Source organism: Cynocephalus volans, chromosome 7 (assembly GCF_027409185.1).
Source record: "Cynocephalus volans isolate mCynVol1 chromosome 7, mCynVol1.pri, whole genome shotgun sequence".
Lineage (NCBI taxonomy): Eukaryota > Metazoa > Chordata > Mammalia > Dermoptera > Cynocephalidae > Cynocephalus > Cynocephalus volans.
The window spans coordinates 131,788,310-131,802,420 of record NC_084466.1 but is presented as its reverse complement, the minus strand read 5'-3'; the positions used below and the strand labels follow the sequence as shown (position 1 = coordinate 131,802,420).

The 14,111-nt window shown below is 44.2% G+C and overlaps 1 protein-coding gene across 1 annotated transcript; it reads left to right on the top strand.

Moving 5' to 3' along the window:
- The first annotated feature begins 5,406 nt into the window (after positions 1-5,406).
- Positions 5,407-10,117, top strand: NDUFB8 (NADH:ubiquinone oxidoreductase subunit B8). The gene is made up of 5 exons (XM_063103281.1): positions 5,407-5,529; positions 5,777-5,903; positions 7,283-7,382; positions 7,812-7,967; positions 9,931-10,117. The coding sequence occupies exons 1-5, from the start codon at positions 5,445-5,447 to the stop codon at positions 10,021-10,023; spliced, it is 561 nt and encodes a 186-aa protein (XP_062959351.1). The 5' UTR covers positions 5,407-5,444; the 3' UTR covers positions 10,024-10,117.
- The last annotated feature ends 3,994 nt before the right edge of the window (positions 10,118-14,111 follow it).

Here is a 14,111-nt window from a genome sequence, read left to right as displayed (position 1 = left end):
CGGCCCCACCGGAACCGGAAACTCCTCCTATTCCGGACAAAAATCACACCGGGAATCATAGAGATGAGCAGCGAGAGAGAGTCCAGACACATCGAGAACGCGGAAGCGAGGCCTGGGGGCTCCTCCTAGTGGTGACCTACAGCTCTACAGCCTAGGCTCCACTCCTGAAGAACTGGGGCTAGACCGCAGTGCCACTGAATAGGATGATCACCTGGTAAATCAATCCACAAAATTGTGCTGCCCAGGTCTGCACAAGAGGCAAAGAAGGAGGCAAGTTTAGTTAGGCATTAAACTTGACACTCATGGCTTGGAAGACAATCAAATTCTTGACTCGCTAAGGAAATCAGAAGTAAAAGCAATTATCACATTGATAGATGTTGAGCAAAGACTGCTCTGAAGGCGTAGGCAAAGATATATGGCAAGTTGAACTCTTAAAATCAAGAGTGGTTTTTGTTTGTTTGTTTGTTTAGCATCATTTGATTTTTCTGCCTGTATCATCTCTCCTATTGAATATATTTTTGCCATGAGACCACTGTGGCCAACCGTGAACATCCCACATTTTCCAACAATACATATTGCTTATAAAAAGCCATATCAATAACTTCTATTGCTTACTTAGTTCTTATAGCTGGCTGTGGGAGGCTGAATTCTAAGATGGATCCCAAGATTTGCATCTTGTGGTATACACACCCTGTGTAACTCTCTCCCCTTAAATGAAAGCAAGATTTGTGAATACAACAGGGTATCACTCGAGTAATTAGGTTACATTATATGGCAAAGATGTATGTTTTCTTGTGGCAGCTGGCCAGTATAGGAATCCAAACCCTTGACCTAATTAGGGTCTTAACTGATTAGGGTTTCTAATCAGTTAATTTTGAGTTAAACAAAAGGGAGCTTTATCCTGGGTGGGCCGAACTTTATCACTCTAGCCTTTTAAATCTGAGTCTAGAGGTCAGAGACAGAGGCCTGAGATTTTGAAGCCACAGCACATGCTGTTCTATTTGCCTTGATGGAGGAAACTGCCATGTGGCAGGGAGTGGCAGTTGGGGTCTAGGACCTAAGAAAGGCTCCTGGTTGACAGCCAGCAAGTAAGGGGGGAACTTAATCCTGCCAGTGCAAGTAACTGAATTCTTCCAACAACCACTGAGCTTCAAAAAGGACACAGAGCCTCAAATGAAATAGTGTACCTAGCCAACAACTTGATTCCAGCCTGGTGAGACCCTGAGGACCCAGCTAACTGGTACCTGTATTCATGCAAAATGTGAGATAATAAATTGGTGGTGTTTTGTTAAATTTATGGTAATTTGTTATGCAGCAATAGGAACTGATATGCTGGTTTAACTCTGTAAGTATGTTATATGGTAACTGTGCTACATCAAACTAATAACAGGGTTACCTGTATGGAAGGGTTTGGGGCCGGAGGTGGCAATTAAGGCTTTAGTTTTAGCTGCAATGTTTGAATTTTTACAAAAATATTTTAATTTATAACATTGGGAATTAAAAATAAATTAGACCAAGAAAATTCAAAAATCAGGAATGAAAGAAGGGACATTACCACTGACTTTACAAAATAAAGAGGCATATAAGGTGTAGTAGATTGAATTATGTCCCACCAAAAATCACTGAAGCTTGAATTGTCTTCCAAGTGTTATGTACTAGAAACTTAGTCCCCACTGTGACTGTTAAGAGGATGGGAAATCCTATTTTGGTAATTGAAAGATGGAGCCTTAAAGAGGTAATTGGATTGTAGGACCGTGAAGTAGTGGATGGATTAAAAATGGTGGTCAGGGGTGTGGTTCTGAGGGCTTTAAAAGAAGAGGAGAGTCTGTCTTTCTCTCTCTCCCTGCTCTCTCCACTTCCACCATTTTGCAATGTGAGACCCCTGGGTCGCTGTTACCACCACCAGATGGACTTTGGACTTCCCAGCCTCAGAAACTGTAAGCAATAAATGTAGTTTTTCTTTATAAATCAACCAGTTTCAGGTACTTTGTTATAAGCAATGGAAATGGACTAATACATAAGGGAATACTGTGAAGAATTATATGCCAAAATATTAGAGAACTTAGATGAAAGAGAAATTCCTTGAAAGGCACAAACTATTATAAATGATTCTTTTCTATAATAAAAGAAATAGAAAATGTGAATAGACCTATAACAAGAGATTGAATTAGGAATCAAAACATTCTACAAAGAAAAGCCCAGGACCAGATGGATTCACTGATGAATCCTACCAAATATTTAAAAAAGAATTAACACCAATCCTTCATTAAACTCTTCCAAATAAAAATAAGAAGAGGAGGGAACACTTCCCAACTCATTCTATGAGGCCAGCATTTCCCTGATATCAAAATGAGAAAAAGACATCACAGGAAAATAAAACTACACATCAATATCCATTATAACTATAGATGCAAAAATCCTCAATGAAATACTAGCAAACCAAATTCAGCACCATATAAAATTATTACACACCATGACCAAGTGAGATTTATCCCAGGAATGCAATGTTAATTCACTATCTGAAAATCAATCAATGTAATACACCATATTAATAGAAGAAAAAATTACATGACAATCTCAATAGACACAAAAAACTTTTGACAAACTCCAAAATCCTTTCATAATAAAAATAGGGTCCCATGGGCCGACCCGTGGCGCACTCGGGAGAGTGCAGCACTGGGAGCGCGGCGACGCTCCCGCCACGGGTTCGGATCCTATATAGGAATGGCCGGTGCGCTCACTGGCTGAGTGCCGGTCATGAAAAAGACAAAAAAAAAAAAAAAAAAAAGGGTCCCAAAGGACATCATTAAGAAAATGAAAAGACGATCCACAGAATGGGAAAAAAGATTTATGAATAATGTATGTAAGGAAACTATCTAGAATACATAAAAAAACTCTTACACTCAACAATAAAAGACAACTCAATTAAAAAATGGACAAAGAACTTGAATAGACATTTCTCCAAAGAAGGTATACCATGGTCAATAATAAAAAGATGCTCAACATCAATTCGTCATCAGGATAATGCAAATGAAAGCCATGATGAGATACCATTCACACCCACTGGAATGGCTATAATAAAAAGACAGATAATAACTAGTGTTGGAAAGGATGTGGAGAAACTGGAACCCTCATACACTGCTGGTGAGAATGTAAAGCGTGCAGCTGCATTGAAAAACAGTTTGGCAGTTCTTCAGAAAGTTAAACACAGAATTATCCTATGACCCAGCAATTCTACTCATAGCTATATACCCAAGAGAACTGAAAACACACATCCACACAAAAACTTGTAAAAGAAGGTTCATCGCAGCATTATTCATAATAGCCAAAAAGTGGAAACAACCTGTGTCCATTAACTGATAAATGTATAAATAAAATGTTGCGTATCCATATAATGGAATATTATTCAGCCATAAAAAGGAATAAAGTACTGATACATGGTACAACACAGACAAATCTTGAAAACATTATGCTAAGTGAAAGAAGATGGACACAAAAGATCACATATTGTATGATTCCATTTATATAACATACCCAGAATAGGGAAACCCATAGTAACAGAAAGTAGATTAGTGCTTACCAGAGGGTGGGAGTAGGGGGAATGTTCTAATGGATATGGGGTTTCTTTTGGGAATGATGAAAATGTTTTAGAATTAGATAGTGGTGTTTTTTGTGTTGCCATTAGGGAATGCTACAGACCAGATAATTTATAAAGGAAAGAAATTTATTTCTTATAGTTCTGGAGACTGAGAAGTCCAAGGTTGAGGAGCCTGCATTTGGCAAGGGCCTTCTTGCTGTGTCATCCCATGGCAGAAGGGGGAAGGACAAAAGGGCATGGAAGAGTAAGAAAGACATGAAACCGAACTCATAACAAACCCACTCTCGAGATGACTAACCCACTCCTTTGATAATGACATTAATCTACCTTTTATTAGGCCCCACCTCCCATATCTGTTGCACTGGGGATTAAGTTTCCGACACATAAACTTTGGGGGACACATTCAAATCATAGCAAGTGGTGATGGTTGCACAGCTTTGTAAATATACGAAAAACCACTTTGTTGTACACTTGAAAAGGGTGAATTTTACGCTATATCAATGAACTCTTAATTAAAATCAGTGAGTAAATTAGAGCAACTCTGTTTTTTGACCCAAATTAGATCAGGACTTCTTATTGGTTGAATGCAGATGTTGTCCAATTATTCTGAAAACCAACTAGTGGTGCTCACAAAAGGGCAAGTTGCTGTGAAGCAGTCCTTCCCCAAATTTTACCGTATAGTATTTATCTGTTTTTATTGCTCTGATATGTACAAAGGTACTTTAAAAAGTTCATGGAAAGAGTCGTATTATTTTTCAGTTCTATTTTTCAACCAACTTTTGAAGAACCCTCATTTTTTTTTTTTTTTTTTTTCTAAAAGATGACCGGTAAGGGGATCTTAAGCCTTGGTGTTGTCAGCACCATGCTCAGCCAGTGAGCAAACCGGCCATCCCTATATAGGGATCTGAACCCGTGGCCTCGGTGTTATCAGCACCACACTCTCCCAAGTGAGCCACGGGCCGGCCCTGAAGTACCCTCATATTTGAGAATGTCTATAATAGTGGATTCTGCTCCAAAACAGTGAGCACCCTCAAAGTCACTGGAAATATGTGCATATTTATTACGTGTAAATTATCCAAATCCCACTTGTCTAAATAAAGTGAAAACATATTTATATACAAACATAATAATGTCTCCCATTTTTCTGTTGAATTAGAGTTAGTTAATGGTGGGCAGGTTTTAGTACTTTTATCCAAGTCCTAGCAAATTTGAGGTTTTAGGCTGTCTCCGGAGAGCAGCCTTTGGTGATAAAGTTTAGTTTTACATTTGTTGGGTTAAGGCGACTGGGACATGAAGATATAAACAAGGACTGAAACTGAGGAACCAATTCGGAACCGATTTGTGTGTTGCATGGAGCGTCTAAATGATGGACATCAACCAGTTTGGGCAACAGAACAAGAAAAGGCAAGACCAAGGGCTGAAAGTGAAGAATAATCACGTATTGGGTCAAGGAAGGAGGAAGGGCCAGCGGAGGAGAGGAAAAGGCGAGCCAGCCGGAGAAGGAGAGAATAAGACAGGCCCACTTCACTAGTACTCCTCCTGGGGGAGGAGGGTCAAGGTGTCCACCTGAGACGCTCAGATTCCGAGTCTCCATGATCCCTGGATGGGTCCATCTGAGGGAGAAAAGAAGTGCCCTGCCCAGTTTTCTCTCCTTCCCGCTATCCCTTGCATTCTCTGCCCACCTGCTCCTTTTCCTTCCGGCTTCCCAGGTGCGTTTGTAAACCCCGCCCCTGTGGAATCCTTAGGACGTTCCTTCACTGCGGGCTTCCCCCGTCGCGTTGGGCCCGCCTCCGCCGCCGTGACAGGCCTTTGCGCATGTGCGGGGTGAAACCTGAAGAAGGTGAAGATGGCGGCGGCCAGGGCGGGGGTCCTGGGAGTCCGGTGGCTGCGGAGGGCAGCCGGGAACGTGGTGCCTTTGGGTGCACGGACAGGTCCGCGAGAACCGGCAAGGCCTCAGTGTGGGAAGGGGATGCCTGAGGTTTGGTGTGTCGGGAGGGGGAATCGTGCATACCGCGGTGGCTGTGTCCGGGCAGGGGGCGGGGGTAGGGTTGATACATCCAGAAAAGGGAGCGGAGGGTCGCGCTGGTCCCGTGAAGTGCCGGCCATCGGCCTCCGCAGCCGCCGCAGCTTGAAGCGGGCGAAGGCGTCGCTTCTGACCTGCCCTCTTTTGCGCCCCAGCCTCCCATATTACCAAGGACATGCTCCCGGGGCCCTATCCTAGGACCCCAGAAGAACGGGCTGCCGCCGCCAAGAAGTATAATATGCGTGTGGAAGATTACGAGCCTTACCCGGATGATGGCATGGGGTGAGATACAGAGGGTCTGCTCGCACCAGGTGGGAGGTGGCCAGCTGGGTTAGGTGGCTGGACTCTGACCCTTCCTGCAGAACCTTCTTGTGACCCCTCAGAGTCAATGGTGTGGGTGCTTTTCGAGGTGGAGGGAGGTGGGAGAGGGTGGGTGAGCAGCTGCAGCTGAGAAGACTTCAATTTTCTCCTTGGCTCAGGCTGTTTCCTCAAATGAGGAAGCCGAGGTTTTAATGGCTCCCTCGAGGACCCCCGAATAGCAGGAACCTTCCTTGGCTCTGTCCAGAGCGCAGGGTTTCATTTTGATTGAGCATCTGCTGGGCTCAGGTGCTGTTATTCAGCCACGTGACCAGGCTGGAGCTCGACTGCTGTTATGAGAACCTTCTTTGTAGATAGAGTACCGTATATTTGTGTATGTTTCTTTTAAAAAATATTTTTGCTGTTAGAACTGTGAAAATTGTAGCAACCCTTCGGCAAATTAAACAGCCAATCCCTGGCTGGCCGATTAGCTCAGTTGGTTAGTCTGCAGCCTAATAAAACCAAGGTCACGGGTTTGGATCCCCGTACCGGCCAGCCGCCACAAAATAAATAAATAAAAAATAAACAGCCAACCCCCTTACTCCGGTTGATGTGATTCCCCCCACACCCCCAGATCCACATGACATCCGTATGGTTAGTATCTGAAATGATTACCATCGCCCTCATTTCCTGTCCTAGCATCACTCTTTCAACCTTGGTTTTAGCAGCTCCTATTCTTGTTTTCCAGTCATTTTCTGTGACACGTCTAGTTGTCATCATTTCTTCTTTTATTGTGTTGTGGACAAGAGCATCTTGGTCAAAATCTCTATAAGGTGAACCTGGATTTGTTGGGGGAAACCCAGCTTAGCAAAAGTCCCAAGACATGTTTGAGACATGGAAATAAGTGCCAGCTTGGTGGCTGAGGAACACAGTTACTATGAAAAGAACGCTTTATAATCTGTACCCTTTTTGTTTTTATTCCAGTTAGTTGGGTGATTTTCGATTCAGACCCTAAACATCAGTTTCATTTTCTATCTAATGAGGAAATTAGAGTAATTGATTGCTAAACTTCCTTTTAGCTCTAACATTATAGTATTGCTTTACTTTTTTTACTTTTTGTTGAAAGTAAGCAAAGCTTATGTACGTTATAACGTTTCAGAGTTTGACATGAACTTGTAAGTGTAATTTGGACTTCTGTAGTTGTATGCTTAGTGACTAGAACTTGAGAACTTGATATGTCAGTGCCTCCATCTTTAGGCGAAATAGTTATCTCTGTTACTTGCTTTCTCATCTCTGAGATGAGGCCACTCTGAATTGTCTGAGGCTGCTCACAGTCCCTCCCAGAAGTTCTTGCTGTCTCTCAGGTATGGCGACTACCCGAAGCTCCCTGACCGCTCACAGCAGGAGAGGGATCCATGGTATGCCTGGGACCACCAAGAGCTGAGATTGAACTGGGGTGAACCGGTGAGAGAATCATATCCCATTTGACCTTCCTTCCTTCTCCCTGTATCTTCTTGGGGTTTGTTTCTTTAGCCCAAGTGGCACTTCTCTGTCCAAGTAAAACTTAGGTTTTCTGCTCAAGGAAGCAAGGTCCAGTGATTTGAGATCTGAGGTTGCATGTGTGGCATGTACAATAGGACTTCTGGGAGTAATCAAAACTCTGTACTGTGAAAGTTGTGCACTTCCACGGTTGAGCTCCCTCTGTCTCAGCAGAACCTAGACAGGCCAGCTTCTAGTCCTGTGGGCTGGTGTGTGTCAGATCTGGCTCTCAGAATATTGCCCGAGGGCAGTAGAATACTTCTGTCAAGCCTTGTCTCAGGCTCTGATCACTTTGGACTGCCTGCCTTTTGCAGGAGGAACAGTAGGTGACAATTATCTGCCTTTCTGCCTCAGATACACTGGAACCTAGACATGTATATCAGGAACCGTGTGGACACGTCCCCCAGTCCTGTTTCTTGGAATGTCATGTTTAAGCAGCTCTTTGGCTTTGTGGCCTTCATGGTGTTCATGTTCTGGGTTGGGGAGAATTACCCTGCCTACCAGCCTGTGGTGAGTATCTGGGAAGTGCTCCCTTAAGCACATTTACTTGGTTGGCCCCATTTCCTGAGGAAGTGAAATGTCTGGAGTAGGGATGCAGCCAATACGAAGGTTGCCTTCCTGGAGCCTGGGGAGATGGAAGTTAGGAGGGCCTTACCCATTGGCCTGGCACAAGTACCAGAGCACTGATCCACTGCTACTTCTGGGACCAGTCTTTGTGAGAAGGTACTTTAGGACTAGGTGAGGAAACAATGTGGAAGCCAGCTAGTTTCCAGAGTTGCCATTTGGGGATTGTATTTACCAGTTATATTTCAGTGAGTGATCTTTCAAGGTAGAGTCAAGGAGTCTAGATTTGAAATCTTATCCTTTGTTGGACATGTAAAGGGCACTTCCTGTAGGGAGGGGACGGGAAGCAATTGTTTACTACAAGCATAAACATTTATATTTTGGAGACTGTAAAGGACATTGAATATATACTCTCTAGCTTTAAGTATAATTTAATTAAGAAGAAAATGTAGGTAAACAATATGATAGGCAACGTTTGAGCAGATATGGGAGTTTGGCACAGTTTGAATGTATATATGGTGTATAGTGAATGTGCTAAGAGGTATGAGCTGCTGTCAAGGAGAAGGGTTATGCTAGATGTTAAAAAAATAGGATGTGGGTGATGGGGAGAAGTTAGAAAACATTTGAGGCAAGAGAAAACAAAAAACAAGGATGCATTAGCTGGAGTGGAATCGGCACATAGGCCCTAAAATAGTTCCTAGACAACCAGATACATTGGTTTCCTGGAGAGGTGCTAAAAATTCAGATTCTCAGAGATCCTAATTCAGTAGTTCCACAGTAGAGTTCTAGAATCAATACTTTGAAAAAGCTGTCAGGTAATTCTGATGTGCCCGTAGATTTGGAAATGACTGTTAAAAAATTTTGTGAGGTGAGTTTATCAGTTAGGTCAGCACTTTCTGTTGAATGGCAAAGGTATTTGGACTTGATGGTGTAGTAATGCATTAACTTAACAAATGATTATGGAGCACTTACTGGGTATCAGGTGCAAACTGTGCTAGGGGTTGGGGATATGGTGATGACTTGGGGAACCATTTTGAGTTTTTGCACAGAAGGGTGACATAATGAAGGCTGATTTCTTAGGAAGATTAATCTGGGAGTAGTCTGTACGATGGATTGGAAGGAGAGGAACTGAAAGCAGGGAGGCTGCTGTGTTTGCAGTTGGCTGCCCAGTGCTACCTCTGCAGAGATAATCAATGTTCTGAAGGTAGCTGGTATATCTGTGTGCACTGACACGAGCCTTCCTACCAAGCCCCAGGGGCAGTACGCTGGAAAGTGCACGTAGGGCTGGGGTGAGCACTAACTTCACTTCAGGAGAGCAAGAAGCACAGTGTGGCTCTTCCATTTTTCAGTTCTGTAAGCATATCACCCTTTTCTCCTCCCCTTGAGCTGTGTTCTCTGACAGCTGTTTGTTGGTAAAGCCAGCAGCCCCTAAAGCACGTCCCAGCCGTGTCTCCTCTGTGCTTTCCCCCACTGCTGCTCCTGCACGCCTCATTTGCTAGGCCACTTTAGTGGTGGAACCATTAGAGGCTGAGTGACTTAAAGGAGATTGAGTCTGTCTCGACCCCAAGAGAGAGAGTGGAATGGATGGATGCATCGTCTCATTTAGAAAGCTTTGAGTCTGACCCTCTCCCTCTCTTCCCCTCCCTTTCTCCCCCTTCTCTCTGGCACCCCTCTCTCTCCCTCTGCTCCGTGCCCATGTGTAGGCACCACTACTTCTCCTACAATTTAGGCTTTCTATCTGCCTTGGGCTGAGCGGGAAGAGGAGTGCAGTTCCTGCTGTTGTAGCGCAGCTGGGTCTGACCAGAGGCTACTGTGTACCCATTTACTCGCGTGATTGTTAACTCTGAGTGGAGTATAGCTAGGTATTGGTTGGATGTATATTTTTGCTGATCTGTGTTTTTTTCCTTAGGGGCCAAAGCAGTATCCTTATAATAATCTGTACCTGGAACGAGGCGGCGATCCCACTAAAGAACCTGAGCCGGTGGTTCACTATGAGATCTGAGGAGGCTTCGTGGGCTTTTTTGCCCTCTAACTAGGACTCCCTCATTCCTAGAGATTTAATCTTAATGTAATCCCTAATAAAATTTAGTGCTATAGTATCTGTGCTTCATTTCCCAGGAATAGTCACTGCCATGAGGAATCTCATCCTTTTCTTTCTTTTTTTTTTTATGCCTACTATCTGCCCTCCTCCCCATTTTCCTCCTCTGAAATTGGAAGGATAAGATAGTAGGGTGGCTGGGTTAAGCATAAGATGTTAATTTGTTAATTTCAGTGGGACTGTGAAGGTTGTTGAGGGTTCCAGTTACACAGGAGGTGGTAAGGGTAGCTCCTTTTCTCATTCACAGGGTAAAGGAAGAAGGACTTCCCAAGTTGGGACAAGATTTACTTCCCATAAAAAACCTTTTTAATAATAGTGGTTAGTTAAAAAAAAAATTGTACTCTAACATGTTTCAAGTACTTTATAGGATAGGTGTTCTGGGGCTGGCTTAAGGCTGTGACTGCCTCTGATCTTATTTCTGTTGTAAGACTATGTATTCCTTCCAAAACAACTTCTGAATCACAGCTTCTTAATAAGCTGTCATTACCTATATTTATAAATTAGAGGATAGTTCATTGAGTTATTACCGAATCTACTCATAGCTTTCATTACTTTAATGATTCATCCAAGCCTCCTATATTAGCCTTAGAAAAAAGGAAAACCATGTTTTTGAGAGACTATCTCAGTACATCTGTTTTTAAGTGAACCAACCCATGTTCTTTGTGTCCCTTGGGGACATTTTCTTAAATTACAATCATAGTGCCTGAAAACCTGTCCAATTAAAAAAAAGCACACAGTCAATGTGACCTGTAGAAGCAAGTTCATTCAAGTTATGTAGGGTCCTTTAGTGGTTGTCCAGGCAACGAAAGACCTTTGTGAGATCAGGGAGGGGGCTTCTACTGAAGTGCCACTCTTTGAAGGTCCCCACTGGCTTTTTACCTGTCTTCATCCTTTGTCCTCTATAGCATCTGGTAATCATTTATTTAACAAACATCTGTGTTTGCTAATATATATCAGACAGTGATAGGCCCTGGGGATATAAAATTAAGCAAGACAGAACAATTGCCTTCAAGTAGTTACCTAGAAAAGGAGACTGGCATATTTATAAAACAAGGTGAAAAGAATTCTTAAGAGATGTGTGAGTTGAGAAAAGTGCACTTTTTATTTTATTTAATCATGTCCTCTGGTTCAGAATTTTTTTGGAGCACTCCCTCAGTAACACTTCTGCCTCATTCCCTAATTCTGAGTGTTGCCTGAGCTTCAGTTTTCAACACTTTACTTTTCCTCAGGTCTCATCCACCGTTGTGCTAAGAAGTTCAAGAAATACTTGTTGAATGCTCAGAAGGGAGAATGAGTGGGCCAGGCACAGATAATGCCCTAAATTGTCTTCTGACTATAAAACTCCCAAGTCCATGTGAAAAGGAATTCTAGAGTTATGTCACAATGAGTTGGGCCCTATCATAAGATACCAGCTCCTCATCTTTGGCAGTATATCAGGCAGGAATACAAGGAAATTCATGCATTAAGTGGAAGTTTTGAATCAGCTTTGGTCTTAGATGTTGTTAGGTGGAAGTGCCATAGTTCCCTCAACAGAAAAAATAAATACCATCTCTTCACATCCCTCTCCTCACCCCTTCAAGTTCTCCAGCTCTGTTAGTAGCACCACTGTTTTTCTAGCCTCCCATGCTCTGAAGCCATAATAATCTTGAAGTCCTTACCTTTATCAGTCACAAGATCCTGTGGGGCTCTCCTTTACAATCATCAGTGTTGTATTAATTCAGGCTGTTAATCAGCTGGTACCTGGATTGTCCTGTTAGTCTCCTAATTTGAATCCATGCCTTCAGCTATACTCTCCCTAAGGGGTTCTATATTGTTAGTCTCAAAATACAATCTTATTGCGACCCTACCCATGTTTTTCAGTAACTTCCAATTATCTGCAGAACTGAATCACTATTCCACAATCTGCGTCCAGGCTACCAACACATCCACAGTCTCTGTTTCATAGTATGGGCGCCAATGAGTCCCTTTTTGTTGGGATTTCACCTGTCTTGCAGATCCAAGCGATAACACCTGTCTCATGTTCCTGAATTCTTCCAGGAATCCCCTGATCCACAGTGATCTCTAGCCCTTAATTCAAAACTTTTTGGGCACCAATCATTGCTGGGCTGCAGTGTGTCACTCACCGCCATTTCTTTACGCCCTAAGTTGCTCCTTACCTTTTCAACTAAGTGGATTCCACTAAGAGCTCCTGGGGCTAGGGCCGGGTCTTCTACCGCTTCAATAAACAGAATGAATTGAATTAGTATTTTCCCTTTTCAGAGGCTGCCTCTAGAGCCTGGCTCGAATTGAATAGACCAGAATTTACAGGTCGGGATCTGTGCCACTGCGCCAGAACTGCGAAATCACAGGGCAGGTGTGGGAAGCCCGATTGACACCGGGTCCCCAACTCCGCGCTCCATGGCGGTGCCCTGCCGGCCAGGACTACTTTTGGCCCTCCGCAGCCGCCGTCCACAGCGCCCAGCTGAGCCCAAAAGCCCCTCCAGAGCAAAGGCTGCGGCCGCCGCGCCTGACCACTGACCCCGGCCCTCCCTCCGCGCAGATTGGTTTTCTCCGCTGCTCTGGGGCCCGTGAGAGCACAGACCGTGCAGAGGCCCCGGAATGCCGCTTCTCCCTCGGGAGCGCGCCGGGGGAAGCTCGTTCACTGCGGAGACCCCGGCCGCGCCTGCCCCGCCCACGGGTCCTATCCGCCCTCGCGGCTCCGGCCAGTGCGCCTCACAGGGTCCCTTCCCCGCCGTGGGATTGCACCCGGCTTCACTCTCCCCGCCGCGCCGGGGTCCCCCAGCCCGACGAGGGTCTCTTGTCAGCGCTGTCCTCGCGCCTTCCCATCAGTCTTGAGGCGACCTGACCTGGCCTGGCCCGGAGCCCGCACCAGGTCGCTGCGTCCTGGCTTGGCGGGAAGGCCTGTTATTACTGACCCTTGCGCCGCGCTTCTGCGATGGCGGGAAAGAAGCTGTGCTGACCGTCCTCCCTAGGGACTGGACTGTAAAGGGTAGCAGTCGCCCTCTTTCATGGCAGGAATCTGCTCAGCTCTTGGTTGAATGGTCATAGCTTTCCGCCCCCCTCTTCTCCCCGCCCCCTCCACCGTGGCTATTCTAAGTCCAGCGGGAGCTCTTTTAGTGAACAGATGCCTCTGAACAAAGTGGATTAAGAGCCCATTTTCGCAATTCCTAGACTGTCAGCAATTTAAATACTTTATGGGGGTTGGTTTAGACTAGTATAATGGTTAAAAGTATGGATTCTGGAGGCTGATTGGGGTTCACATCCTGGCCTAGCCAGTTGTCTTCTCTGTAAATTGGGCATTATAATAGTGCTTATAGAACCATTGAGAAAATGAAATGAGATATGTATGTCAAATGCACAGCTGCTAATTACAGTTCCTATTTTTGTTATTAGATCATTCCCCAGAATCGTGAAAACGGTTGTGACCAGCAGGTGGCACTGCTGACTGTATAGTGTGCAGCTAGCTAGTCAGAGGATACCCGATGTGTATAGCCTGAAGTGTTTAGAGCTCCCCTGGAAATCCTGGCTTAATTGGTAGCCTTAAACTTCCTTCAAGCTGGAAATTATATTAAAGATTAAGTAATACTACCTCCTGTTTTTGTAGGTGAGACTGACCTGACGGTGGCTTGCTCAAGCAGGTCACAGTAGGTCCCAAGTTTCCTCCCTCAAGTTCAGTGTAATTAAAAAAAAATCTTTCTGCCCCTTTGCTATGCATTAGAATTAGATTGAAAACTACAGAGTTAAGATGGATGTCTGCATTCTTTCAACAAATATTTATGGAGCACTTATTGTGTGCCAGACATTGTTCTGGATGAACAAAGCAGACATGGTGCTCTCATGGAGCTTACATATTAGTGGAAGAGACCAACAATGTAAATTTAAATAAATACATAATTATAAATTGCTAAGAAGAAAAAGATGAGGTTGCTTTTAATTGGGTGGTTCACTTTTCTGAGGAGCTGAGAAGCTGAGCCCCCCAAAATGTGAGAAGC

Coding starts and splice junctions, on each gene's coding strand:
- NDUFB8 (XM_063103281.1), top strand. CDS start 5,445: ATGGCGGCGGCCAGGGCGGGGGTCCTGGGAGTCCGGTGGCTGCGGAGG. Junction 7,383..7,811: donor GATTGAACTGGGGTGAACCG/GTGAGAGAATCA, acceptor TTTCTGCCTCAG/ATACACTGGAACCTAGACAT. Junction 7,968..9,930: donor ACCCTGCCTACCAGCCTGTG/GTGAGTATCTGG, acceptor TTTTTTCCTTAG/GGGCCAAAGCAGTATCCTTA.